General features: G+C 32.6%; 1 protein-coding gene across 2 annotated transcripts in view; it reads right to left on the reverse strand.

The window, feature by feature from the left end:
• The window catches only part of EYA3 (EYA transcriptional coactivator and phosphatase 3), an 87,199-nt gene that overhangs the window by 54,564 nt on the left and 5,070 nt on the right, over nucleotides 1-27,565 (reverse strand). For both annotated transcript variants that reach the window (XM_011357720.2, XM_011357721.2), the window contains exon 2: nucleotides 3,551-3,649. In XM_011357720.2, coding sequence (XP_011356022.1) covers nucleotides 3,551-3,583 — 33 coding nt within the window. In that variant the 5' untranslated portion in view covers nucleotides 3,584-3,649. The remainder of the gene's footprint in view (nucleotides 1-3,550; nucleotides 3,650-27,565) is intronic.

The raw sequence follows: 27,565 nt of genomic DNA on the forward strand, positions 1-27,565 counted from the left end.
AGTAAATATACCACTCTTGATATCATCTACTCATTTAACAGAAATGTCTTTTTACTTAAATTACCTACATGCCAAAAATAAAGATAAATTCTTATTAGGCTACCAGTAATTTATAAAATATTCTTCACACTATTCTGTTTTCCCCCGGATTTTCGTCTTTTCTAATTCCTTCTGAGGTGAAAGCATTTACATTGAAACAGTTTAATACACAAATGAAAAAGCAACGTTTAATACTCCTAATGGATTTCCTTGCTTTCATATTACAAAAGAATCTGATTTTAGTGCTCTCTGGTTAGAATAACTAGTTATAATAGAAACATGCTTAGTATGCTTAGTCATACAAATTATGAATACTTAAAAGTATTTCAAGTCAACAAAAGAAGGCAAAAACTCTGTTAAATACATTTAAACAAACATAACAGGTGGGAATGTAGCTATTTAATACGATTAAATTTAACATTTCAGACACTGTCTGCGTTAATTTGGGCAATTATGTCCCCTTGTAAGTCAGGAATAGGAAGCATGTGTGACCTTGACACTAGAGACAGGTAAATTAACTAAAAGGATAGAGACAGATTTCACTGGATTACAAAAGTAAGGGTTCAAACAATATAATCCAGAAACTGACAGAATGTAAAATAGTAAAGCTACTTTAGTACTTCACTACCAGTTCCTCAAAAGGTTAAATATAGTTACCATATAATCCAGCAATTCCACTCCTAGCTATATAACAAAGAGAAATAAAAACATACCCACACAAAAACTTGTACATAAATGTTCATAACAGCATTATTCAAAATAACCAAAAAGTGAAAACACCAGTATCCATTAACAGCTGAATAAAATAATGATAAATAAATAAAATGATGAATGATAAATAAAAACCACATAATGAAACCATCAGCATTGAGTTTGATATATACATTCTAAAAATTTTTCCTGTGCATATAATGTTCTTTTAAAACTTGAGTTCAGAGAGTACTTCTGATAGTCACAAAAAAGTTTTTTAAGTGCTACCTGTTTGTCAGAAATAGTTTTGGTTTATACTTCTTATCCCAAAACCAAGTCTGGTTAGTACCCCCTTTCGATCTTCAAAAGAGTTCCAGTTTGGACAATCTTATGAGCTATTTCAGAGTAGTTGAAAAAGATGAAGACAGGGCAGGGGATGGGAAGAGACTGAGTCAGGTAAACAGTGACATAGAGAAAACCATTTACGACTACAGAGGACTGAAGACTGACTGGCAATAAGGGAAAGTAAAAGACAGAACCTGAGATGTTGTATTATCTCTCGTTTCTCTACTTTTTACTCGCTGTATCTTAAATCTTAAGATTTAAGATACAGCGAGTAAAAAGTAGAGAAACGAGAGATAATACGATAAGGAAGAGAGACAAGGAGAGACAATGGGATTAAAATAACTCCAGTAATAATGCCTATCACTAAATAGCAGGGTTAAAAATCTTAGCTTCATTTATCATCATGAACTTGGAATAGGACCATTCCTTCTACTCAAATTTTAGATCTCTACTACAGCCTGTGAAATTTGATTTCTCCTCCAAGTTTAACATTTATTCTTCCTATTCTAATTATTTTTAATAGTTAATAAGTGTTCTGTTGTTTCCTTAGATTCTGTATCTGTTTATCTGGCATCCATTAATCTGAGACAAAGTTGTTTATATCTCCCCAGTGATCCAGAGCCCATGCTCTGAACCCTCTCCCTTATCCAGCTCACCTACTCCAAGTTACTATTTCCCCTGCTCTAAATCAACCCAGGGCCAGATACTAGACACCTCTGTATGCCCAAAACTTTTAGAATTATTCAAACTAGCCAAACTTAAGTCATTTACCCTGCTTTGCCTTGCCTCACTCACCTTGCCTACATTGGAAATCCCAATGAAGGCTGTGGCCTGTGCTCTCCTAGTTCCTTTCTGCCTCCTGACCAAATCTGGTGCTTCCCTATGGCCCTGTGTGGTATGCCATGCTTCTTGTTTCTAAAGAAACTGTAACATCAAACTTTTCTTTCAATGGCACTGACCTGTAAGTGTTGTCACTCAGTTGCCTTTATAAATTAAGACTCAGACACAAATCAATAAGAAACTGATACCTTTCACCATCGCCATTTGTAGTTAACAGAAAATTTGTTTTTAAAGTTTTGCTTTAATTTCACCTTCATCTGAAGTAACAATCAGGTTTTATATGTTATGTTATAGAAACTGAAAGAATGGCAAGGAAATGCAGCAGAGCAGAAAAGATGACCCACCAGCAGGTCTGCCTCACAATTCTCATTATCTTGAACAGGTAAAGAGTAACTGACAATACACATTCTGACAACTTATTAGTCTTCTGAAACTATGACTAGACCTTTTACTATATTAAAAACTCCATGATATAATTTTCCTTGGTACATTTAATATATCTAGTTCAGCTATTTGTTCTTGTAGTGAATATCTTAGATATACTGCCGAGGATGACTTTTTAACCTTACCATTTCCCTGACTATTAATGCCCCACCAGGGATAGGGAATGACATTTCAAATGTTTCAAAAGGTTGTTTTACTAATTGCTTATGTCTTCTTAGTTTTATACTTATCTTAAGTGAGAGGGCTAAAAAATTATGGCAAAGTAATCATCAGTATACATTTCTAAACATAAAGAAAAATATTAAAAACATATTAAAGAAGTTCAATATTTAAATGGAAGCTGGTGTTCACCCTTCTGTGATGTAAAAAGAATACATCTAGAACATGAAAAACATATCCTATGATGTGCTTTCAAAATTCAAATTTTTCTATATTGGATTTTCATAAAGAAAGGTAAACGTGACCACTCTATATTCTCTTTTAATATGAAATACAAGAAGGTCACTCAAGATAGCAAAGTGAATCAGTATTTATATAACTTCAGAAAAAGAAGCTCAAGACAAAAGGAAAGGATCTTTTAACATAAAAATACCTTAAGAGAATGATTATTATTGCTTTCCTTTTCTAAACGCTAAGCCAAAAAACAGACAAAAGAACAAAGAGAATCCATGTCACTTGGGGATATTTAAAATGATTTTATTTATTTATATTAAATATTTCAAAGGAATTAAGAATTCAACCTAGTCTCTAGGGTCTCAAATGTTTTTAAGAATTAGCTAGTGGTCAGATTATACTTTCTTCAGTTAATACAACTTTTTTAAAACTTAGGTCAGGGAAATTTAGGTAATTTTAGGAAATTTAGGTAAAGATAAAACTAGATTTTCTGACAGTTTGGTAAATGTCTTCTTATTTTCCAAAAACTGTAAGAATAGCCATTGATTTTTTTTTTAATGACATTTCCAAATACAATACTAACTTTGTAATGCTAAATTTTCCAAGTAGACTCTTTAGCATTGTTAACAAAATATGAATTTAAGAACATATAACATTGTTTTCTTAGAAGAAAGTTATTAAGGAGTCTTTTTCATTTTAATTTCTAATTTGGAATCTGTAGTATAACTAAATAATATTTAAAATCTATTAAGATCAGCTTTCCTACAATCAACTTTAAATTGTTAAAGGAAATACTTACTGGTTGCTCTGGTAAATCTTGCTCTTCTTCCATGAAGACCAATATTTCTTTATTATGCTTAAGTGACTGGATTGCAAGTGTCTCTCAGCAGTCTTCAGTCTGTTTAAAAAAGGGGGAATTCAAAGCTTTATGTACTCTAAAAGCATTATCATTCAGGCCATCAGAAAATAATTTTTAATATTTTGTTACCTCAAGCTTTCCACGTGAGTTCCAATCTCAAAATCTCGAAGATGCACATGGCTTTTCAAAACTGACACACTGCACCACCAAGTCAAGATAGGTATACACAATGATTTTTATACCTTGCAAAAGCCAACACGTGGAACCGCTTGTGCTGTACTTAAAACATGGTTACTACAGTCCTAATGCAATAAATGTTTTATAATGACAGCCATGTGCAGAACTTTTTTTTAGGATTAGAGTTACATTTTTTAATGATATAAACTAGCTTAAGCAAGTCAGTAAGTTATGATAACATCTAACCTGCTTTAATGTGGAACATTTATATAACTGTTAACACAGACACACAGAATCACTTTAAATAGGACAAACTAAAATATCAATTACTTTCACACCCACCTATATATATGTAATTAATTTAAAGGAAAATTTGATTTTTCTGGATCTACTTTAATAATGTAAATAAATAAGTGAAACTTCGAATCTTAGAATTAAGGAAAAATAATCATGTAAAGCTGGGACCCAATTTTATTCTGAAATAATGAGCTCCACCAAATATACTGCCTAGTCAATTATTTAAGCAAAACCTTTACATTCTCAGATCCTGCTCTTTCTATCTTGATTTTCATACTAAAACAAAACAAAACAAAACAAAACAAAAAAAGAAGACTCTAAGCCCTACATTTACTGGCAAGAACACCTAATTGTGCCCTTCTGTCAAGAGAGAGACAGAGAGACATTAGAAAACTTAAGTACATTATAAAAATGAAAAACTCCATTACTATTTAACAAAATGAAACTAGCACTTCTCTGAAAGAGATATAATTGCTTATGCTTTTAATTAAGGTCACACCTGTTTTCACTTCTACAATCCACTATAGCTGACTTAACATATAAAGCTAAAGCAAGTTTAAAATCTTATTGCAGAAGTAATGAAAATCAATAAATAACATAAAAAGGGAAATGAAAAACTTCAATTATGTCAATATACCACCACTTCACTTCTATTGCTCCATCTGGGTGCAATATAACACACTTTTAGAGCCACACTCCAGAATGGGAAAAGGAGAGAAAAACGTGTGGAAGGGGTACAGTCAGATACAAAAATGTCCAACTCTGACACAGCTTTACTCTCTGCCCTGATCTAGAATGTCAAAAGAAAAACAAAGTTTAAAGGTCAGAAGCACTGGATGCTCAATGCACTCACGTGTAGCTCATACACGGAGCCTCAAAAGTTCTCATACTCCCTGACGTAGGTAACTAGTGCTGTAGAATTACAGAGCGCAATAACTAAAGCTCACGGGAGCTATTCCCTGTCCTTGTTTTGTTCTACTTAGAAGAGCATAATCAATGTGACGTGAAAATGACTCACAACTGTGAAAGATGAAACATTTTTATGTTTCACTAACTTATATCTTAGCTTTAAACTGAAATGTCTTAATGGGATTTTAATATTGTCTAAGTGTACATAACATATCTATGATTTCATCCCATAAGAACAAAACAGGGCCAAATCACTAGTAAAATGAAATGCTTCATTTGTTGAATTTTTGTGTGACCAGCTCTCACCTAAACAAAAAGTGATAACATTCCACGTTTTACTTAAATGAAGGCCATAACTATAATAACTGCAATCTCTAATTACATTCTTGGCAAGGGAGAAGGAGGCGATATTCCTTCTCATGGGGAAAGGGTTATAAAATCTATCTCTGGTCAAGAAGAAGGTAAGGAAAATTGATTTTTTTTTAAAAAAAGGATACTCAGTAACGTGTTTTAATTTTGTTTTTAAACACAAGAACTAATTTATTTTAAAAATATGAACAACATTAAAGGAGAACACAGATTTTTATTGATCAAAAGGGGTTGTGGCTTTTAAAAGGCAAGAAATACTACTCTTAATAATGAGAAAATAAATTTTTCAAGCCATACAAAAATAATGTTAAAATCTTAAATTTTGTTTTTTAGAAATATGGTAATATTCTAGTGATTCTGGACTAGTTTCTTATTTTTCTTGAAGTAAATTCTATGATGATATAAGAAAACCTTTTTTAAGAGAAAAATTCAGACATTCCCTTCTACCGCTCCTATTTCTTCTTCTATGAAAATAAGCAGTCTTTGTTGTTTCCATCATAAAAATTTTCTTTGCTTTCTCAGCTTTTAAATTTAGAGGAATAAATAGGGCATAGGTAATTTCTATATTTAGGGAAAAACTTTAAAAATCAATTAATTGGTTAATGACCACCAATAATTTTGGTCATTTTAAAACAAACCAAAAAAAGCAATCTACAAGGAAAGCATATGATTTATTATAGAATCTTCTAGTATTCTATGGGCAATGTGTGATATGTGTGAAGTTTGCAAACATACATTCTGGCACATATGTGTATAAAATATAATAATAATGAGTATAAATTACATAATTCCATTGCAACATGCATCTAAGATACTACTTTCCATCAATACACTATTTTCTTCCTTCCAAAAATCTGTAATTTGAAAGACTTGAAATATAAGAACATACTAAATACATCAATGCACATTAATACCATTTATCAATGTGCTAAAACTTTTAATATTAAGATCTCAAACCATCTTCTAAAGTGTCACGTGCTTATAATCAAAAGTCGCATTTACTAGCAACCAGATCAAAGTGTTATACAACAGACATGGTGATCGGTACTTGATAATAAAAAAAGTACAGAATTACTATACAAATCTTAGCATTCTCATTTCCATATACTACTTTTAGAGTTTAATCTAATTGTGTTTTTGTGGGAGGCAGGGTTGTTCTTTTTAGACCATTAATGTAACCTAATATTATTCTACATTCAATGAGATGCATCTTTTAAATATTCAATAATATAACGGCTTGACATAGAAGTGGAAAGTGAGATATATGCAAAGAAAAGAAGCTGGACCATCTTCTTACACTATATACAAGAACAGACTCAAAATGGATTAAAGATTTAAATATAAGACCCGAGACCATAAAACTTTTACAAGAAAACAAACATAGGCAGTAAACTCTCTGATATTACTAACAGGAATTTCTTTTCAGATATATCTCCTCGAGTAAGGGAAACAAAAGAAAAAATAAACAAATGGGACTACATCAAACTAAAAAATTTTTGTACAGCAAGGAAACCATCAGCAAAGCAAAAAAGACAACTGACTGTTTGGGAGAAGATATTCGCTAATGATGCATCTGATAAGGGGTTAACATCCAAAATTTATAAAGAACTTACACAACAACAACAAAAAATCCAATTAAAAAATGGCAGAAGACCTGAACAGATACTTCTCCAAAGAAGAAATACAAATGGCTAACAGATATATGAAAAGATGCTCAAGGTCGCTAATCATCAGAGAAATGCAAATTAAAACCACAATGAGATATCACCTCACACCTGTCAGAATGGCTATCATCAATAAATCAAAAAACAGCAAGTGCTGGCGAAGATGAAGAGAAAAGGGAACCCTCATACATTGTTGGTGGGATTGCAAATTGGTACAGCCTCTATGGAAAACAGAATTGAGGTTCTTCAAAAAATTAAAAATGGATATACCTTTTGACCCAGCAATTGCACTTCTGGGTATTTATCCAAAGAAAATCAAAACAATAATTCGTAAAGATATGCACTCCAATATTCATGGCAGCACAATTTACAATTGCCAAGATATGGAAGCAACCTAAATGCTCATCAACAGATGACTGGATAAAGAAATTATGGTTTATATATACAATGGAATATTACTCAGCCATTACAAGAACAAATTAATCAAAAACAGACTCACAAATATAGTGGACAATTTGGTGATGGACAGAGGGGAGGAGGGTTGCAAGGCTGAGAGAATGGGGTGAAGGGTTAAAGAAGTACAAATTAGTAGTTGATAATTAGGTACGGGGAGCATGACAGAGAGAATGCAGTTAGCATTAATATGATGGTTAAGTGGAGGGCTAGGGGAGGGAGGGAGCAATTGGGGGGATCATTTTGTCAACATTATAGATGTCTAACCAATGTACTATATAGTTGAAACTAATTTAAATAAATAAATTTATAATAAAAAAAGAAGTGGAAAGTGGACTCTTACTGTAATTTAAATGAATATAATTACAACTTAGCCAAACAGCCAAAGAAATTACAAAACATGCTCTGAATTTCTTGTTTTAAGTTACCTTAAGAAATCTGAATTGTAACATCTTTTCATAACTTTCTAGTTTCAATTCTTATGATTGGTTTCTAAATATAGCTGTTTTATCAACTTTTTTGGAGTTTGTCAGTATCTATATGCCTTCATGACAGAAACCTGGGAAAATCTACAACTCAGAACAGAAATTTCCCTACTTGCAAATGCTGACAATGAAAAAATAGAAACTTTGGTTTCATTCAAAAAGGTGGCACAATTGTAAATATTGTGATTTCATAAGTTGAAAAATAAAAGCTGGATCCTTTTGTAATATGGCAGCCATAATTTTTAATCCATAGAAATTGGAAGGGAAATAATTAGTAACAAATATTTTATTTCAAAATTCTAATTAGATTCTACCTCATAATTTCTGTTTTGTAACAAGTTCAACACACTATTTATCCTGTAGTTGTAAAAGGCTACAAGCAAGAACGTAAGTTACTTCAATGTGTTGTTATAGCTCGAAGTACAGAAAAGGAAATAAAAAATATATAAATATTTTAAAGCACAGAATAAAGGTCAGTTTTTTTCAATGAAAACATACGCATCATTCTTAATTACAACATTAAGAAGACGGTCTGATTATAGGTCTTGAAAGAGGAACTTGATGCAGCTAATTGTGCACACAGATATTCAGGGTTAACTGAATATCTCTGATACAATTCTAAGTAAAACACAGATAGCTCATAAATTTGATCACTGACTACACTGTATTTTAGAAGTCTATTTACTACTCCCTCCAGGTCCTTATATGTATTTTTAGAGCATGCCAAAGAAAAGGCTACAGAAGTTTCCCTGGAGAAAATTAACAACATCCCTCCCAAAATTAAATATACCTCAGCAATAATAATTATAAAAAATAGTAGCCTAAAGAAGTACCAAAAAAGTGGTCTATCATCACCTATGATTTTTATTATGTGAATTATTTTAGGACTTAAAAGAAATAATTAGCAAATGTCTACCATGGTATCCTCAAATATAATTACGTGCCTTGAAGAATAAAAACAAAAAGCACAAAAAGCAAAATACCCTCTTCTAATGCTTTAAGAGGATAGCTTCAAGTATTGTTATTCAACAATAATGGATCTAAAGGGGCTCTATCAATGAATTCAGAAAACAAGTATCTTAACACCCAATGTAAAGTCTTAAGTACCAAACATAAAGCCTAAAGGTATCTCTTCAAAATAAATTTTAATTTATAAACTAGGAGGCTTACAAGGCAAAAACCAGAAAAGAAGTCAGGAAAAATGGTTTCAAAACATAAGAAAACATTTTTGTGGTCTCTTGCAGAAACAGTGCTTATTAGTAATAAGTGGGGATGATACTAAGTAGTGATTTGGGCTTCATAATCTACAGAACATACATACATTAGGTTTCAAATAAGAAGTAAACGAAGGTTTATTCCAACGCCCACAAATTTCTTACTGGAAATTAGGCAAAAATAACAATGAATATCTTGGAGGAGAGGAGAATAATAGAGGCTACTCAGGAAGATCTGCCCTACATCAGTCTTTAAAACCAATTATAGTGGGAAGGATAAGAGAGCTATCATTTACTGAGCACTTATAATACACCAAGTATTTTTATATTTGTTATCCTAAGACACAGCTGGTATCATTCTCATTCTATGGATAGGGCAACTGGGATTCAGAGATCTAAACAATTTGCCTGAGAATAACAGCAGTGTTTCTGGTTAAAATACAAATACATCAAGAGACTAGAAGATAGTGGTGATGGCTGCACAGCACTGTGAATGTAGTTAATGCCACTGAATGACATACTTGAAAGTGGTTAAAATAGCTAATTTTGTCATGTATATTTTACCACAATAAAAAAGCACAAAAAGACCCATGAGACTAGAAATACCAAAACAATGATCAAATCTAAAAGTGCGTATAAGTGGAGAAAAATCAATATTTAAAAAATATTATAAGAAAAACTGAATATCAACATGGAGAGAAACATATCCACACCATACACTATGATTAATCCTAAATATATGGAGAACTAGTAGCATTCAAAAAATATTAGAGAAAACAGAACAGTATATTTATCTCATCTACAGAAAAGAGAGAAATTTTTGAGCAATAGAAGAGAGCATAAGCAACTAATCAATAGATTAGGTTATGTAAAATAAACTTTCATGAAATGAAAACATAACAAATCTAAAATTAAAAGGATAAAATAAATGGAAATGATAATTGCAAAAATTACGATAAACTTAATGTCTACAATATAAACCCAACCAATTCAACATTTACTGATCATCTGTTATGTGGCAAACAATAACTAACATATATATCCATCAAAGGGTACAGTTTAAGAGCAAATCGGCATTTAGGAAAAAAAGATTCTCACTACTAACTAAATTTTCATATTTTTAAGATACCACTTCATACCTATTAAACTACCAAAAATAAATCTAAACGACAAAACCTAGAGTTATCTGAGCTTGAAGAAGATAGGAAATACTTAGGCACAGCTGTAAAATCAGACTGTTCTTCAGTCAGATGACAAAAGAGGCCATAAAATTGCCTATGGTCTGAATAATTTTTCTTGTTTTTTTTCCCCCCAAAAATAAATAGAGTAAGAAGCTAACTTTATTAAAAGAGAAAGTCTGTTGTTCACAGAAACGAAAAATTGGAAACAACCAACATGTACAGAATGGTTTACCTATGCTACAATTTTAAAACTGAACATTCTATATTAAAATGGAAATTGTAACCTATTTTAATATAAGCTCATTTAAAATGTGAAAAATATAAGATTTTACATTAATCAGCATAATAATAACTTAAATATGATTTGGTAAGAAGCAAAAGCAGATACAAAGGAATATAATGCTGGATGCTTTATGTAGGTTTGTGTATTAAAATATTTAAGGGTACATTATTTTTAAAATGCTTCTACAAAAATGTTCAAGACATTAAACTAAAATTGGATATAAATTCTACATTCTGACTTTTTTTCCTCAGGAAAAAAATTCAACTTTGACGAAAAAGCAATTTAAATTGCAGTGATCCTCTCTTACCCCCAAATCTTAACAGAAGTTCATGACAACACTACAGGCAGAAAGACTCATTTAATTTTCTTGCTGTCATCTCTTTCATAAAAAGTCAAGTTACACCCTGCACACAAATCCATGGTTGGTTCACTTTATAGTTCTGAGCAAAGGTGTTCAACTCCCCATAGTTAAAGAATTTGATGTCAGAAGACATTTTACATTTGGTATTACCCTATTGGGCAGAAACTATTCACTCTGTGAACCAAGAAAACTTCTAACATATGATGCTACAAGGAATACAGAATATTAAATTGTTAGAGATAATCCTTATTTTTAGGGTCGAGTAAACTAAAAACAAATATGTGAAAGCATTGCCTCATGAAGTCTGTAACTAGCAGAACCAACAGGAGAACCCAAGATTCTGACCTCCCTTGTCTGAAGCTTTTTTTCCCTTCATGTAAAATTGAGCATACAATTTTCCCTTTTAAAATTGCATTCCTAATATTACTTTAGGCTATTTATTCCTTTTCTTTCATTAATTCTCTAACTATTCTGTTATATAACTTTGACCTCATGGTATAATAGCATGTTCTTAGTTTTCAAATGTTTTAAATTTATACTTAAAATTTCTTTTTTAATGCGTTATATGGTACTTTAAGAACCTCTTGAAAATCCTAAAATGATTCACTTTTTATGCTACTTTTTAACTTCTTGTACAGTCTAGCAAAAATAACAATTTGATTTCTCTTTACAACCATCAGTCTTTAATTTACGATGTAGATTTTGATCTACTGTTAACAAAACAAATCATTTTAATTACAAGGTATGTGAAAATAAATTTTTACCATTCCTAGTCAGAGATAAGCATCATTTTAGAAAAACAAAATATCTCCCAACCTATTAAAACCTCAAAGTTACTAGTGAAAGTACTTCTTGCTTCATTATTAGTTAATAATTAAGAATTCTTCAGAACTACTCCTCTGACCTCTACTGTGACAGCTAATTCTGTTAAAACTATTAATTTTCCCTTGGTTCTAAGATTCCTGTGGAATCTTGATTCTAAATTCCACAATGTCAGAGACCACCTTCGTCTTTTTAGTATCTGTAGCACATAGTGGGCATTCAGTAAATATTTGTTCAGTCAGTCTTGACTCCTCTATTTACCTAAACCAGTTCATTAAGAAACTTCAATCTATTTAGAGGTACAAAAAATTAAAAACTTTACTATTCCCATTTCTTACCAGGGATGCCTAAATCACAACTTCAATTCTTTACAAGGTTTGTTAACTGATTTGAAAAATATTACTTTGAAGTTTGTGTTCATTGAAAAGTTCCCTTCAAAAAAAGCAAGGCATAATATATACTATAAGCAAATTTTAATATCATATCAAGGTATCACAACACAGGTACTACTTACTCAGAGCTTAGGAACCTTTACTCAGAGCTTAGGAACCCATAGGTTTCTCTCTCTTAATAGGCTAAAGTTTTAAGTTAAAAAGGAAGGGGACACCCAAAAATTATATAATTGTATTAACCAATGTTACCCCAATAAACTTAAAAAAATAATAATAATTTTAAAAAAGGGGGGAAGGGGAGGGTGGGAGGGAGAAGAAGGGGAGGGTAGAAGGGAGGGAGGACCCACATCCTAATCTTCAGAACCAGTGAATGTTACTTTATTTGAAAGTGTCTTTGTAGATGTAATTAAATTAAGGATTCTGAGATGAGATTATCTTCGATTATCTAGGTAGGTCACAAATGCCATCTCATGTCCTTATGAAAAGGCAGAGGGAAATTTAACACACAGACTGAGAAGGCAATATAAAGATGAAGGCAGAGATTGGAGTGATATGGCCAAAGAATGTCAGCAGCCACCAGAAGCTGGAAGAGGGCTTAAGGAGGAACGCAGTACCACCAACACCTTGATTTCAGATTTCTGGCCTTCGAGAACTGTGAGAGAATAAATTTCTGTTGTTATCAGTCTTCAAATTTGTGGTAATTTATTATGGCAGCCACAGAAAACTAATACAAATAGCAAACTTTATTTTGTTTTTCCATTTGTTTTTGCTATGACCTCTCTGCTTGGGTTTGTTGGCCATTTGGCCACTGAATGAAATATATAAACTGAAAAAGGTGGGAAATGAAAAAAGGATGCAAATAAGATAATATCATTATACATACAGCTGCAAAAATGCTTCTAAATATTAATAGAGTAAACATAAACCATTCAAAAACGTTTCAAATAATTGGACAGTTTGCCTAATAGAACTGTCACATAACTACAAAGTTAGTTAGCATTCTCGTGCTTTCATTCTGGACCAAACCCTAAATTCATAGTGGAAGAAATTCCCAGCTAACATAGTAATACTGGTGGTTCATAGATCTTGAAAAGGCTTTACTGATTTAATGCTTTGAGAACAAACTCAAGTAGAGACAGTCCCTGACTTAAGATGGTTTGACCTCCGATTTTTCAACTTTATGATGGTACGAAAGCGATACATTCAGTAGAAACTGTTCTTCAAATTTTATCTTTTCCAGGGGCTAGCGACATGCTGTACAACACTCTCTTGTGATGCTAGGCATTAGCAGTGAGCCACAGCTCCCAGTTACCCACACAATCCTGAAGATAAATAACCAATACTTTACAGTGTACTGTGATGCAGCATTTTCTGGATATTGTGTTCTGAGCACATTTAAGGTAAACTAGGCTGAGCTATGATGTTTGGTAGGTTAGGTGTACTAAATGCATTTTCGACTTACCACATTTTCAACTTAGGATATTTTCAATTTATGATAGGTTTATCAGGACATAACCACATCATAAGTTGAGGAACATCTGTAGTAGTACTAGCAGACTGTCACTATACTCTATTTGATGTGTTGTGCTTAGAAAAAAAATTACTGCTAGAGTTAAATCTGAAAAATACACAAGTCCTCCTTTCCAGATGATCTTAACCGACAATCTTAGGCAAACTACGCCTCAAGATTAAAGCTCATAATTTTCTATTTTGATTGAAGCTCCTATTTTGCTTTTCTCTCATGAAGTCAATTTGTGATATCTATATAGTATTATGCTTCTCCATAAAAGCATTTACTAAACGTTTCATTTTAAACTTTGTAACGTTATGCTGAGCACTGTATGAAGAACATTAATAAACAGATCACAGAATGGTAATAAATAATCAGAAATTTTTGTCATTAAAAAAATGTGACTTTTCTAACTCAGCAAATTATTTTTTTGCATGTGTTTCTTTGAGACTTTCTTTTGTGTATGCCTTAAACAGAGCCTTAAAGTCCTTTCTAAACACTTAAGTATTCACAGACTATCTCAAACCAGAAGAAAAATACTAAAATAGAACACAGAGTAGAATATATCAGGTATTAAAGACATATTCTGAAAGAAATCCTAATTACTTAGTGTGTTTTGGCTGTCAAAAATTTATGTCAGTGTTGAAAATGCCATTTAACTAAACACTAAAATATAGATTTAAAAAAATAAAAATATAAAGGTTTAGCTAAGTTAGCCAATAAAATGCTAACTTCAAGCAACAAAGTAAATGAGTAAGAACTTACTCTTTTTCTTGTTAAAGACTCTTAACTGAAACAATTATTTTCTGATTGGTCTAAAATGAAGGGACTGAATCTACAAAGGCCAGCAGTCTCAAACTTTGGAATCTCTTCTAACTGCAATTCAAAAACAACTATACACAAACTAAACTCATTCGCCAAAAGAAAAGAACATGACATATATAGCATTCTGAAACAGATATGAACAGAGACTATAGCGCTATCTTATAAATTAGTTATAACACGTTAGAGCCAGAAATAATATGTTATACTAAATGCAATGTGGTATTTTGGACTGTATCCTGGAATAGAAAATCATATTGGTGGAAAAAATAGTGTAATCTGAATAAAGTCTGGAGTTAACAGTAATGTATCAGTGTTGGTTCTTAGTTTTGACAAATGCACTATAGCAGTATGAGCCACTAATAAGAGGGGAAATGGGTAAGGAGTATATGGGAGCTTTCTGTACTTATCTTTGAAACACTTCTAGAAATCTATTCCAGAATATTATTATATTATATCCAAATTAAAATATTCTAAAATAATTATTCCAAAATAACTTGTCTTAAAAAATGTGGTATCATTGTACACGTACTAGAATGGTTAAAATAAACAAAAGAAAACTGGCCATACCAACTTAGCAAAGATATGGAGCAACTAGAACTTCCCCTTACACTGCTGGTGTGAATACAAAAAGGTACAGTACATTCATTATGAAAAACAGTTTGGCGGTGTCTTATAAAGCCAAACATACACTTACGTTAGACTCAGCAATCCCACTTTGAATTATCAATCTAAGTGAAATGTAAACATGTTCACATAAAAACCTGTACATAAATGTAGATAGCAGCTTTTTCATATATACACCAAAGACTGGAAACAACTCAAATGTCCCTCAAATTAGCGAATGGATAAACAACTGTTATATATCTATAAATGGAATACTACACAGCAATTCATGGAACATGGATGAATCTCAAATGTATTATGCTAAATGGAAGAAGCCAGGCTTAAAAGTCTATATATTGTATAATTCCATTTATATGGTATTCTTTATATAAAGTAACTGTAAAGAAATATCAGTGGTTGACAGGTGCTAGGGAATGGGGAAGAAGGGATTAGCTACAAAGGGGCATGAGGGAACTTCACTGGGGTGATGGAACTGTTCTGTATCTTGATTGTATTGATAGTTACCCGATTGAATGCATTTGTAAAATGCACAGAACTGTACACTTATAAGGATGAATTTACTGTATATAAATTATATCTCAAAAAATTATAATAGGATGTTTAGATTTTTAGAAAGAAAATTAATCACATATGAAATTGAATAAAATTCTACGACTAATATAAACAAACAAAATTATAAATACAGTTGAATCAACAAGCAGTTTATGAGTTCAGAGATTTGAAATGTTGGCTAATAAAATTATAAACATAGTTGGGGCAACAGTTTACTCACATTTTTAGGGTACCTATAAATTTTTAGGGTACCTATAAAAAGAAAGAAAGAAAAACAAGAGAGAAGGAGGGAGGGAAGAAGAGAGAAAGTGAGAATGAACAATAGAATGAAAAGAATGAAAGAAAACAAGGAAAGAAGGAAAGGAAGGGAGAAAGCGGGGAGAAAATGAGAGGGGAGAGAGGAAGGAAGGAAACTTAAAACAGGCAATGAACCATGTAAAATATCTCTCTGCAAAACATACATAAATTTATCAAGCCAGAAATACTACAGCAAAATACTTTGCAAACCCCATGATACCATGAAAACATGCATCTGATAGAGAGGGGAAAAAATCCAAAGAGAAATCTGTAGTTTAAGTTTTGAAAGAGAAAAGTCACATAAAAGTCCACATCATTTTCTGGAATTATCATTATGGTTAACATTGAATAGCATTGTTTTCTTTAAAAAATATTTAAAGAGTTTATAGGCATAATACCAAAAGTGTGCAAAAACCGTTAAGCAGGCTTGCTTTATGAGACAGAAGTTTCTAAGAAGTTTGTGATCAAGTTTTCATAAAGTCGATCATTCCAAATGCACTACAGGAGCTTACTATTTAATGAGGCAAATTAGTACAAGGGAAAGAGATGGTATTTGGGGTCAAAAGGGTTCATCTCTGTTACCTACCAGCTATAAGACCTTGGGCAACTCAGTTTTAATATCTCTTGTAAATATAGATTTATTTTAAAATTCAATCAATGAGTGCTTAGGAAGAGTCTAGTACAATGAACAATGCCTGACACATAGTATAGGTACCCTAAAAATGTGAGTCCCCTTAACATTCATAAGCATCTTGCTATGCACTGAGAGTGGAAGAATAAATGAATAAGGCAGGACCATTTCCACAAGGCATTTACAGTCCAGTGGATTTCTTAGGTATGACATCACAGCAAATCCAATAAAGGAAAAAAAATAAAAGGATAAATTTGACTTCATCAGAATTAAAAACTTCAATCCTTTCATTTATATTCTGGTTTCTATACCACTGTACATTTTTTTCTATTTAAGCCATAATTGATATTTTGCTAATGGTCTTTTCTCAATCCACACCTTATTTGTATTTTCTGCAGGATTTGATGACACTGACTGCTCCATATGTACTATACTCCTTTTAGGGTACCTGAAATTTGCCTTCTTCACCCATGAGGGTAAGCCCTTTAGTCCTTATATATACACACACATACATATATGTCTAAGTAATTCTGCTTCTCTGATGAACCCTGACAGATCTGACAGACTGAAAAAACCCTGACAATCTACTGAAAAGACTGCAAAAATTATTGCACACTTCCCTGTACCTTAATTAGCACCAAGTACCATCAATCTTTCAAAAATTTTGCCTAATTCAATAAGTAAAACATGATCTCGAAATGCATGACTTATATCACTAATTATAAATGAAAACAAGTATTTGCAGTTGTTTGACTTTTATTTCTGGTAAATTGCCTATTCATATCTTCTGCCCAATTTCTATCAGGTTGATCATCTTCTTGACATTCAGTATGAGTTCACTGTAAATTATGGAAATTAGCCTTTTCACTTATATTATACATTTTACATATTAAAATGTACATATTATATGTTTTATCTCACTTTATCATTTGTTTTTTGACTTTCTTTATAACATATTTTACCAAATATAAGTTATAACTTTCAGGAAATAAAATGTCAATCTTTTTCTTTTGCATTTTTTAGGTTTTGTACCCTATTTAAGCTTCTCTAAAACCAATTTATGATTTCATTCATCCTTCCTTCTATAACTTTGATGGCTTAATTATTTATATTTACATATATGCTTAGAGAGGCAATAATAGCACAGTGATTAAGAGAACAGACCATGAAACAAGACTGCCTAGATTTAAATACTACCTTCTGCCATTTATTTTCTATGTGACTGCATCAATCTCCCAATCTGTAAAATGGGGGCAATAATAGTAACTATTTCACAAAGCTGCTGGGAGAATTAAATGTGTTAATAAATGTAAAGAGCTTATGACAATAACTCTCATGTATAATAATTGTTAAGTGTTAGGTGTTATTATTTGATTGATCTAACAAATGCTTAACCAGTTGTCCTAATCTCATTTACTAAATCTCATCTTTTTTTCCAATGATTTGAAATGTCAATTTTATAATATGTAAACCAAAATTCCTATATATGCAATTTCTAGACTTTGTTCACTAGTCTTTGTTTCGCTAGTCTATTTGGTACTTCTTCAAAACCCAACTTGAATTATTATAATTTCATAACATGTTGTAGGGGCTTTTTTAAATTTCATGTGTTTTAATACTTGAAAAAGCTAGCCTCTCTTCTTCATTCTCCGTTGTCAGATTTTATGCTTTCCAAATGAACTCTGGAGTGATGTTGTCAAGTTTTAAAAAACTAATGATCATTTCATTTAAATTACATTAAATATATAAATTAATTTAGGGAAAACCAACAAGTTTACAATATTGAGTTCTCCTATTTAAGAGCATATTATGTATTTCCAGTTAATCTTTTTTTAATGTCTCTTAGTAGATCCTCTCCACTTAGTTATGTTGCTATTTTATCTTTTTGTTACATTTTTCATTATATTTTCTAAAGAAGTTGCTTTTTATATGTAGGAAAGCTGTTACTGGTACATTAATTTTCTAATAACAAGAACAGTAAGATAGTTGATTCTTGAGTTTCATGTATATATTTTCCCTTGCTGCATAAAAAGTTCGCTTCTTCTTTCCCCAATATTAACCTCCTTATTTCTTCTTCTTGCCTAATGATATTGGCTTACACCTCCACTATAATGTTAAGTAACAGTGCTAACTTGGGCATCTTTTTCATGTTCCTCACATTAATAAGAATACTTCTAGCAGTCTACTACTAAACATGGTAGTGGTTTGGTTTGAAATAAGGTTTTTCTTAATCATGTTAAATGAGAATTTATCAATTTTAATTATATGGAGAATGCTTATCAGGAATGGCTATTCATTAGGTCAAATGCTTTTTTGGCATCCAAAAAGATGACCACATGGTTTTTCACTCACCAATTAATATAATACATGCTAACGGGTTGTACTAATATTGAACTATATATGCATTTATTTAAGAAATGAAACCCTTGGGTTGTAGAATATTATTTTAATGTATTGCTGACTTCAATTTTCTAGTACTAAATTTAAGATATTTACATTGATATTTGTAAGATTTTTCCATATTTTCCTATTTTGTGCTGTCCATGAAGTTTTGGAATCGATATTTCATTGGCTTTCTTAAAAACTGTAAACTTCCTTTCTTTGTGCATGCTCTAGAGCAGACATAATTACCTGTTCCTTAGCTATTTGAAATAACATTTGGGTCTAAAGGTTTTTGTGGAGCAGTCCTTTGACATGTTTATTAATTCTCTTCATTGTTATTGGTCTCTTGAATTTCTTTCTTCTGGGGTCAAGTTTGGTAACATTTTTCTAAAATAGCCACCTCATCTAAATTGTCAGGTATGTATAGGGTTTTACACATATGTATGTGTGTGGTTATTTCATTCTTTTCTTTAGAATGTTGAATTCTACCATATAACGTCCCAAACTTCATCCAAATCAGTTTACTCTCGATGTACTTCCTGTTGATAAAAATCAGGAATCAGAACATTCTGGTTCAAGACAGCTCAGAAAGCATACCCATTTATATTTTCTCTCTCCAGAGATCTACCCCATAAAAATAATAGTAAAGGAATGAAATAGATAAAAAAACACAACAACAAAGAAAATAAAAATAGTGTTTTCAGGGGGTGAAAGACTCAACAAATTTTTAGAAGACAAACTGAATAGAGGATTGACATCTGAGTCATTCATTTACTCATTTCAAGAAATATTCTATATACTAGGCATTGTTCTGAGCACTCAAGATAAAGCACTGTGCAAAAAAGACAGAGTCCCTGCTTTCACTGTCTTTATATTCTAATGAGATAGAAAAATAAATTATTATTCAAACAGTAGTAAGAAAAATAAAATAGGACAACAAAATAGAGAAACTAATTATGTAGAGCCTGGGTTCTTTGTCATAATGTGGCCACTGAAGTCTGCTGTTAATTTAATGGTCAGCTAATAATTACAGATTTCCTTAGACACCTGGAATCAATAAATCTCCTAGTCTATATTGATGGGCTTTGCATATGTATTAGGGCAGGAGTCCCCTATCCCTAGGCCGGTCTCAGTACTGGTCCATGGCCTCATAGGAACCAGGCCACACAAGAGGGTAAGCAAGCGAAGCTGCATCTGTATTTGCAGCTGCTCCTCAGCACTAGCATCACCACCTCAGTTCCACCTCAGATCATCAGGCATTAGATTCTCACAGGCGCACTAGTCCCTGGTGCCAAAAAGGATGGGGACCGCTGTATTAGGGCACACCTTTAACAATCGGCCGGTCAGTTCAGAACTCTGCCTTAGCCTTCACTACCTGCTTGCACAGAACCCCAAGATGAACTTCAAAAGCCTTCTCAGGTCTTCCTTAAATATGCACACAACATGCACACAGCCCCAAATGTATGCATTGCCTTCTAGATGCCCAGAAATATATTGGAACTTTACAAATCCCATTATGGACACCTCATTCCTCAGCTTTTCCTTTTAAGCTTTTTGGTTAGCCTGTTGCTTATCCCAAATGTTATTCACTGTCACAGGCAGCCAAGATGTTCAGCAACTGCCTCTAATTGTTTTTAATGAATACCCTGATGGAGAAAAGGATGTTTGTACAGGATGAGCTCCAAGTCAGGTCAAAAACAATCTTGTGAATGAAGTCTTTCAAGGAACCACCAAACAGGTCAAATGATGACTATTCTCTAAGAACAGGGCTTTGAAGGAGCTCCGATCTTCCAGTGGCTTCTAGGCTGCTAGTTTTCACCATGATTGTGACAGTTCATTTTCAAGGGTACCATGGAGCTGGAGAGAGGACGATGGGAACAAAGTAAGTTAAAACTCTACAAAGATCACTGTTTTCGCTGAGATTCAGCTATTTTTCTTGAATGCTCCCACATTGCTGCAATCTTGTGGTTAATTTTTAGTGTTCTGAAAAAGTTGATTCTATTTATGCCAGTGTTCTCACTGCTTTTATGAAGAGAAAAAAGCAGGTTCCTACTCTGCCATCATTGTTGACATCCCCTGCATTTGAATTGAGAAACTCCTTCAGCTCAATCTTTACACTTATTAATTTGCTATTCAGCCCATTTTATATTTAAAATTTCAATAGTTACATTTTTTATTTCCTCTGAAATTACTAATAATGCTTACCTTTAAAATCTTCAATTTTTACCAGTTACTGTTTCCTTTAGTGTTGGTTGCATTTGGTACCTCTAAAGTATTAACTTTCCTCAAATGACTGATAAATATAGGTTATTAGTTCACATTTGTAGTTGGTAGTTTCAACTAAACAGTTCTTCCTCAGAGTGGATGAGAATCTTTGTTAATTTGTTATTATATGCAGGTTCTAGTTTATATGCACTCACGCCTAATGACTATGGAAGAAGGGTGAAATATGCAGTTAGGCAGTATCTACACATAACTTGCTTTCTGGATATGAACCCCTGTCTCTTCTGAACCTCGCATAAATCATTAGGGATTTATCTGGTCTCTTATGCCAGTATTTGGACTTTAGAGAATAGCTATCATAGCTTTATCCTGGAAGGAAACACTGGACTCAGCAACACACTTAGCTTTTTGCTTCTTCTGCTTTTGTTATAGCAGTCTCTAGTTGCTTGTCTGTTCTTGCTTTTTTCTACAAACTCAAAAACCATTCTTTCATTTATAAAATACTTACTGTCTACTATGTGCCAGGCACTAGTTTAGATACTGGGAGTTCAATGATGAACATAAAGTTCCCAGTCTAAAAGGGAACTCAAATTCTAACACCGGTCTCCAGGGACCAGCACTCCTATGAGAATCTAATGCCTGATGATCTGAAGTAGAGCTGAGGCAGTGATGTTAATGCAGGGGAATGGCTGCAAATATGATGCAGCTTTGCTAGCCTGCTGTTCACCTCTTGCTGTGCGGCCCAGTTCCTAACATGCCACGAACTGGTACTGGTCTGCAGCCCAAGGGTTAGGGACCTCCATTCTAATAGGAAAATGAACCAATACATAAGGTAATATAATTTTGCAAAGTAGTATTATGGAAAATAAAGAAGACAGAGTGACTACAGGGCAGCTACTTCAGATAGGGTAATAATTTCTCTGAGGTGGTAACATTTCATCAGAGATATGAATATTGAAAAGGTGAGAGCTATAAGATGATAGGAAGGAGGGCTTCTAGAAGGAAACAAAAGTAAAGAAACTGAAAGGCTAATATCTTGATATGTTTGAGAAATAGCAAAAAGGCCAATGTTAGCAAGTAAGTGAGTGGTAGGAAATGAGGCCTGTGAAGCAGGCAAAGGGCCAGATCACACAAGGCCTTGTAACATACAATACAGAGTTTAGGAGGACAAGGGGTGTTTCAAGCCAAGAGAATGATGTGATTTGATTTATATGAACAGACTATAAGGAAATACATGCCCTCCCTAGGCAGATTGTTCAATGTGTCTGGAAAGCATTTCTCTGGGCTTTCTTTAGGGGACAAACACTAGAAGCTCAAAATTCAGAACACGGGCCAGGAAACTGATGAATGCTCCAGGCACCCTTCCATTCTTTATATCTGTTTACCTAGAATCTAGTATATTCCTGAAACTTCGATATATACTTTCAGCTGTGATTTCTACTCCTAGTTTTTCTTTTGATTCAATCTCACTGTTTCCTCTCAGAAATTCACTAAAGTCTCACCAGCTGATGGCAACTGTTCTTGATTTACCTTTTAAAAAATATATAACATATCTACTAGCATACTCACTCAAAGTCTTTTGTGCTCAAGAGTCCTGCTGAAGTAGACACATATATCCAGCAGACCTACATTCAGTTGACCTCCCTTAAAACTCTTTCGAGACTGACTCCTAAGAGAGCCTTTTAGCTCTCATAATTCAGGCATGAGCACAAATCACATTTCTGTGGCTAAAAATTGCAACCAACTACACCTTCCCTGCTAAACTTTCTCCGGACAGACAAAAGCCATCACCATGTTGGTCAAATTCCTCCATAAATAAACAGCCCAGCCAAATGACTGTGGTAAAGTGGATGAATTCTTCTGGCTTTATTTGGGAAGCATGACTGATAACATATCATGGTATTGTCAGCTGTAGGAATATTTATAGTAACTTTACACTTAACAGAATACTATCAGAACTTACTGAGAAAGAATTTTTTTTAAATACACTTAGGCTGTACCAAATTCTTAATAGGAAAAATATTTTATCAGAAATAGATCCTCTAAGACTTGTTTTTACAAGTTCTAGTATTACTTCTATGAAAATCACTCTTTGAAGTTATCTATAAAACAATCTTTAAAAATAAAAATTAACACAAACTTTTCCCCACAATCTTTAACAATATAGAGAGATGGGTTCCACAGGAAAAATGGTAAAACCACAGTAAAAAGCATTGAGAGGAATGAGTTAGCCTGAATTAGATATGTCAAAATGAGCTTAATAATAATTCAATAGTTCTGCTACATTTCTTCCAACCCTTCTTGGACCTCTCTCTAGTTTTTAGTAACTTGTCAGTCACGAAGCATAAGAAATTCTCTAAGGTATGGAGATCCAGACTCCATAGAATTCACAGCCTCCAAAACTTTATCTTTATCCTCCTCTAAAATGAAGTTAACATTTCTAAGAGAATCACAATTTTTTTCTGTAGATGCTATGGCCTGACATATGGTATACTTCGATATGAGTATTCCAGAAATGTGTGGCTTCCAGTTAGATAGAAAAATTTGTACCCTATTTCATCCATTTTCTAAAGTCAAAATTCTATATATCTATATATCAATTAGCTCTCCAGTAATTTGGATAAAATTTACTATATATAATACTAACAGAACTAGGTCTTTTGAAATGTATGTCTTTAGCTGTCAGAAGAACTATAAAATCTAGGTTCCATTATCTGATTGTTCTATTTCTCAGAACCTATGTACTCCTTCAAAAATCCATGACCCACAATTTCAGTGCTGTCATTTCATCAGAGAATGAAGAATAGTGAAGTAAATTTTAACAACCTGTTATTTTACCCTTTTCAACATAATTCATCTCTATAACAGGCAGGTTTGACAAGTTTGGAGCATTAACTCTGGAGCCAGACTAAGGTTCAAATCCCAGCTCTGACACTCATGAGCAGCACAGGAGCACAGACAAGTTATTTTAACTTTCCTGGGCCTGAGGTACATCTGTAAAATGAGAATAAGTGTCTTTCTCATAAGTTTGTAATAAGGTTTAAATGAATTAATGTTTGTAAAGTTTAGAATAATAGTGCCTGACATAGTAAGCATAATATAACTATTTGTTAAAAAATAAATTACCTTAGACATAAGATAAACAGACTCAGGAAAGAAATCTGGTGTTGAGTGAAAGTCAACTTATTAACTAGTTCTTCTTAGTTTGCTAAAGAGCGAAATACTAAAATTATTAAGAATAAGGTCCAATATCAACAGATTTCTATGTGAGATTAAATAAGTTGGGCCTGTATCTGTCATTTGGCTTTGATTCCAAATACTCTACACAAGGACTTTCCCTACAGTTCCTCAAGGAAAGCTGTTTTCCAGCTTCTGGGCATATAACATTGAATGTCAATCATGTCCTGTTACTTAGTAATTATGCAGAACTCATCATGGTCACAAATACTTTCAGGAGATCCAACTGTGAGTTGTGAGCTATTAATAGCTGACATTTATGGAATGTTTTTTATGGATCAGGCACTGTTCTAAGTACTTTACATATATCAACTCATTTAATCCTCTCAAGAAGTCTGTAAGATAGGAATTTATTATTATCACCATTTTACAGATGAGAAAACTAAAGCACAGAGAGTAACTTATCCAAGGTTATATATCTAGTAAGTCACCAACCTGGAACTTAAGCCCAGGCAGCCTAGCTTCAAAGCCTGAGGTCTCAAACCACAGCTACGTGCCTCAAAATGGAACAGCACAGACAAGACTGATGATTTTAAAAAGCTGACCAAAAAAAAATAATAATAAAATAAAAAATAAAAAGCTGATCAAGCTAAAAATGTATGCTATGCCATGCTATAGTCACCAACAACCAGAATTCACAAGCCAAGTAACGAGAATATATTAAGAAGGCAAGTTTTCTTCTTTATTCCTTCTCATTCTTTCTTCTCCAAGTCCTCTAAAGTAAATATGAATTAATACAAGTGAAATGCTTTAAATAGTGCCTGGCATATACTAAGTGCCTACTGACTCTACCTCACTCTAATGGTTACCATATAAAGGAACTGTTGATATCTCTACCATCTTTCTCCCTTTGTTATCACAGGAAATGAATCAGGACAATCAATAAATGCAGTCCACCGGAACAAATCCAAATGACTCTTCAATCTGCTACTTTCACCTGACCATATACACAGAAGCAAACCACTCCGCTCCTCAGTTCTCTTTTCTTGACTTACAAAGACTGGATTGGGGCCAGAAGAAAGTAGAATAAAGCAGCTTTGTAACCTTTTGACTAGTTGCCAAGAGCAGAAGCAAAGTTTGTGAAAAGCGACTTAATCAATCTAAACTCTGACTGTTAGATGGAAACTAGCAAAGGATTCTAATGATGGAAGCATATGAAAAAGTATTTTCAATATCATGATTCTGTATTATCACAGTTTTAAAAATGTGCCTAGACACAGTAAAGAACAGAGATGACAGCAAGGATAATCAGGGCATAAGGGTCTCCCACTCTCAGCTGTTCTACACAATTACTTAGGGTAAAAGTTTAATAGTAGAAAATAGCTTTCAGAGGAAGAAACTAGCAAACCCAAAGATTTTCAATTCCAAATATTAGAAAAAATCTAGCAGTCACCAGAATTTTCCAAACTGCAGGTACAAGGTATTACTAGGTTATCATATCAACTTAGTAGAGACCAACAGTTTATTTTGAATGAAATACAAGAAAACAGAATAAGGAGGGAGGGGGAAGGTAGATGGAGTAAAAAGGGTCAAATGTGTGGTGACAGAAAGAAATCTAACTATGGGTGGTGAACACACAATGCAATATATATATATACACACTTTACTGTTGAATTGTACACCTGCAACTTACTAGATTTCGTTAACCAATGTCACCATAATAAAATTAATTAAAGAAAACAGAATAGAAAGTATTACAATGCATTACCAGTAGTAAAGATAAATAGTTTTATAATGTTTCTGTTTCAATTTTAAATATTACTATGTACATACATGTTTATAAATACTGGGTAACGATGAAAAATATATCTTATAGTGGGCTGTGATCAAAAACATTTGAAAGGCACTTTACCAGAAGATAAAAAACTGGCAGTCAAGGAGGAAAATATTCACTTCAAACTATATATAAAATAACATTGGCTGTTTTGATGTTTCTCTAAATTATAGTTTTTTTAAAGGCAAGCCTTTAAAAAAGAACAAAAAAATAAAAAGGAAACCATCTGGGTAAAAATCAATAGTTTAACAGAGTTATTGCAAATAAACAACAGTTTCACAGAATGTGAGGTTCTGAAACTAAATAAATATATACTAACAAGATATACATAGAAATAAGATCTAGCTAAGATTTTCAGTTCACCTAGCTATTAAATGCCACACCAAAATGAGAGATGACCTATTCTTTTTGCAAAAGCTCTTGTTCTCACTCTCCAGAACACTTATTCATTAGTATTATCCCTATAGTAAAATAGACCTGGTGAAAAGGAAAAGCAGATTTCGAAAATTCAATGAAGTAGGATTTTTTTTTGTAAAAAAAAAAAAGACACATTTGTACTTTTTTTATACTAAAATATCCTCAAAATTCTGAAAATTCTGAAACATTCTAAGAAAAAATTATACATATTTTTTGTATTATGCAGTCAGTAAAGAGTGAGATGGTCATCAATCTATTAGAATAAAATTAATATCATTATACTAAATTAAAATTCCCTTTTATTTTTAAAAAAGGAGGAACAACAGGTGAATCTGACCTAAACCTTTTTCAACTACTATGGAAACTAAAGAATAAAATTCAGTTCCACCCAAGAGCTAATCATTCTAATTTATTCCCATAGTAACGGTGTTACTAGCAACAAACTACCAATTTTCCTAAATTCTGTAATTGCTACTTTATTAAATATCGGGTGAAAGGAAACTGTTAAAATTTTACAAGATAAGCTGATTATCAAACCCACATATAAAAGAGTTGCTTTTGAAACAAAATTAAATGTTTAAATCAAAGTAAAGAAAATTCTAAATACCAAAAAGTAAGTCATCATAGCAAAGTTTAAACACTCTTCAGCTCCATAATAATACTATTCTCACCAAAGAAAAAAAGACAAAAGCTACTACAAAAAGCAGTGGACTTAATTAAGGTCTGAATTAATAAGGGAGTTAATCTATAACAATTAAAAATAAGTAGCATCCCTAACTAACCAAGTGTCACTTCTTAATAGAAAGTTTTTTTCTGTTAACCAAATTCCGTGATTCTCAATTGTTTTTAAAATACTTAGAAAAACAACTCCTCATC

The sequence above is a fragment of the Pteropus vampyrus genome, unplaced genomic scaffold, assembly GCF_000151845.1.
Source record: "Pteropus vampyrus isolate Shadow unplaced genomic scaffold, Pvam_2.0 Scaffold36, whole genome shotgun sequence".
Classification (NCBI taxonomy): domain Eukaryota; kingdom Metazoa; phylum Chordata; class Mammalia; order Chiroptera; family Pteropodidae; genus Pteropus; species Pteropus vampyrus.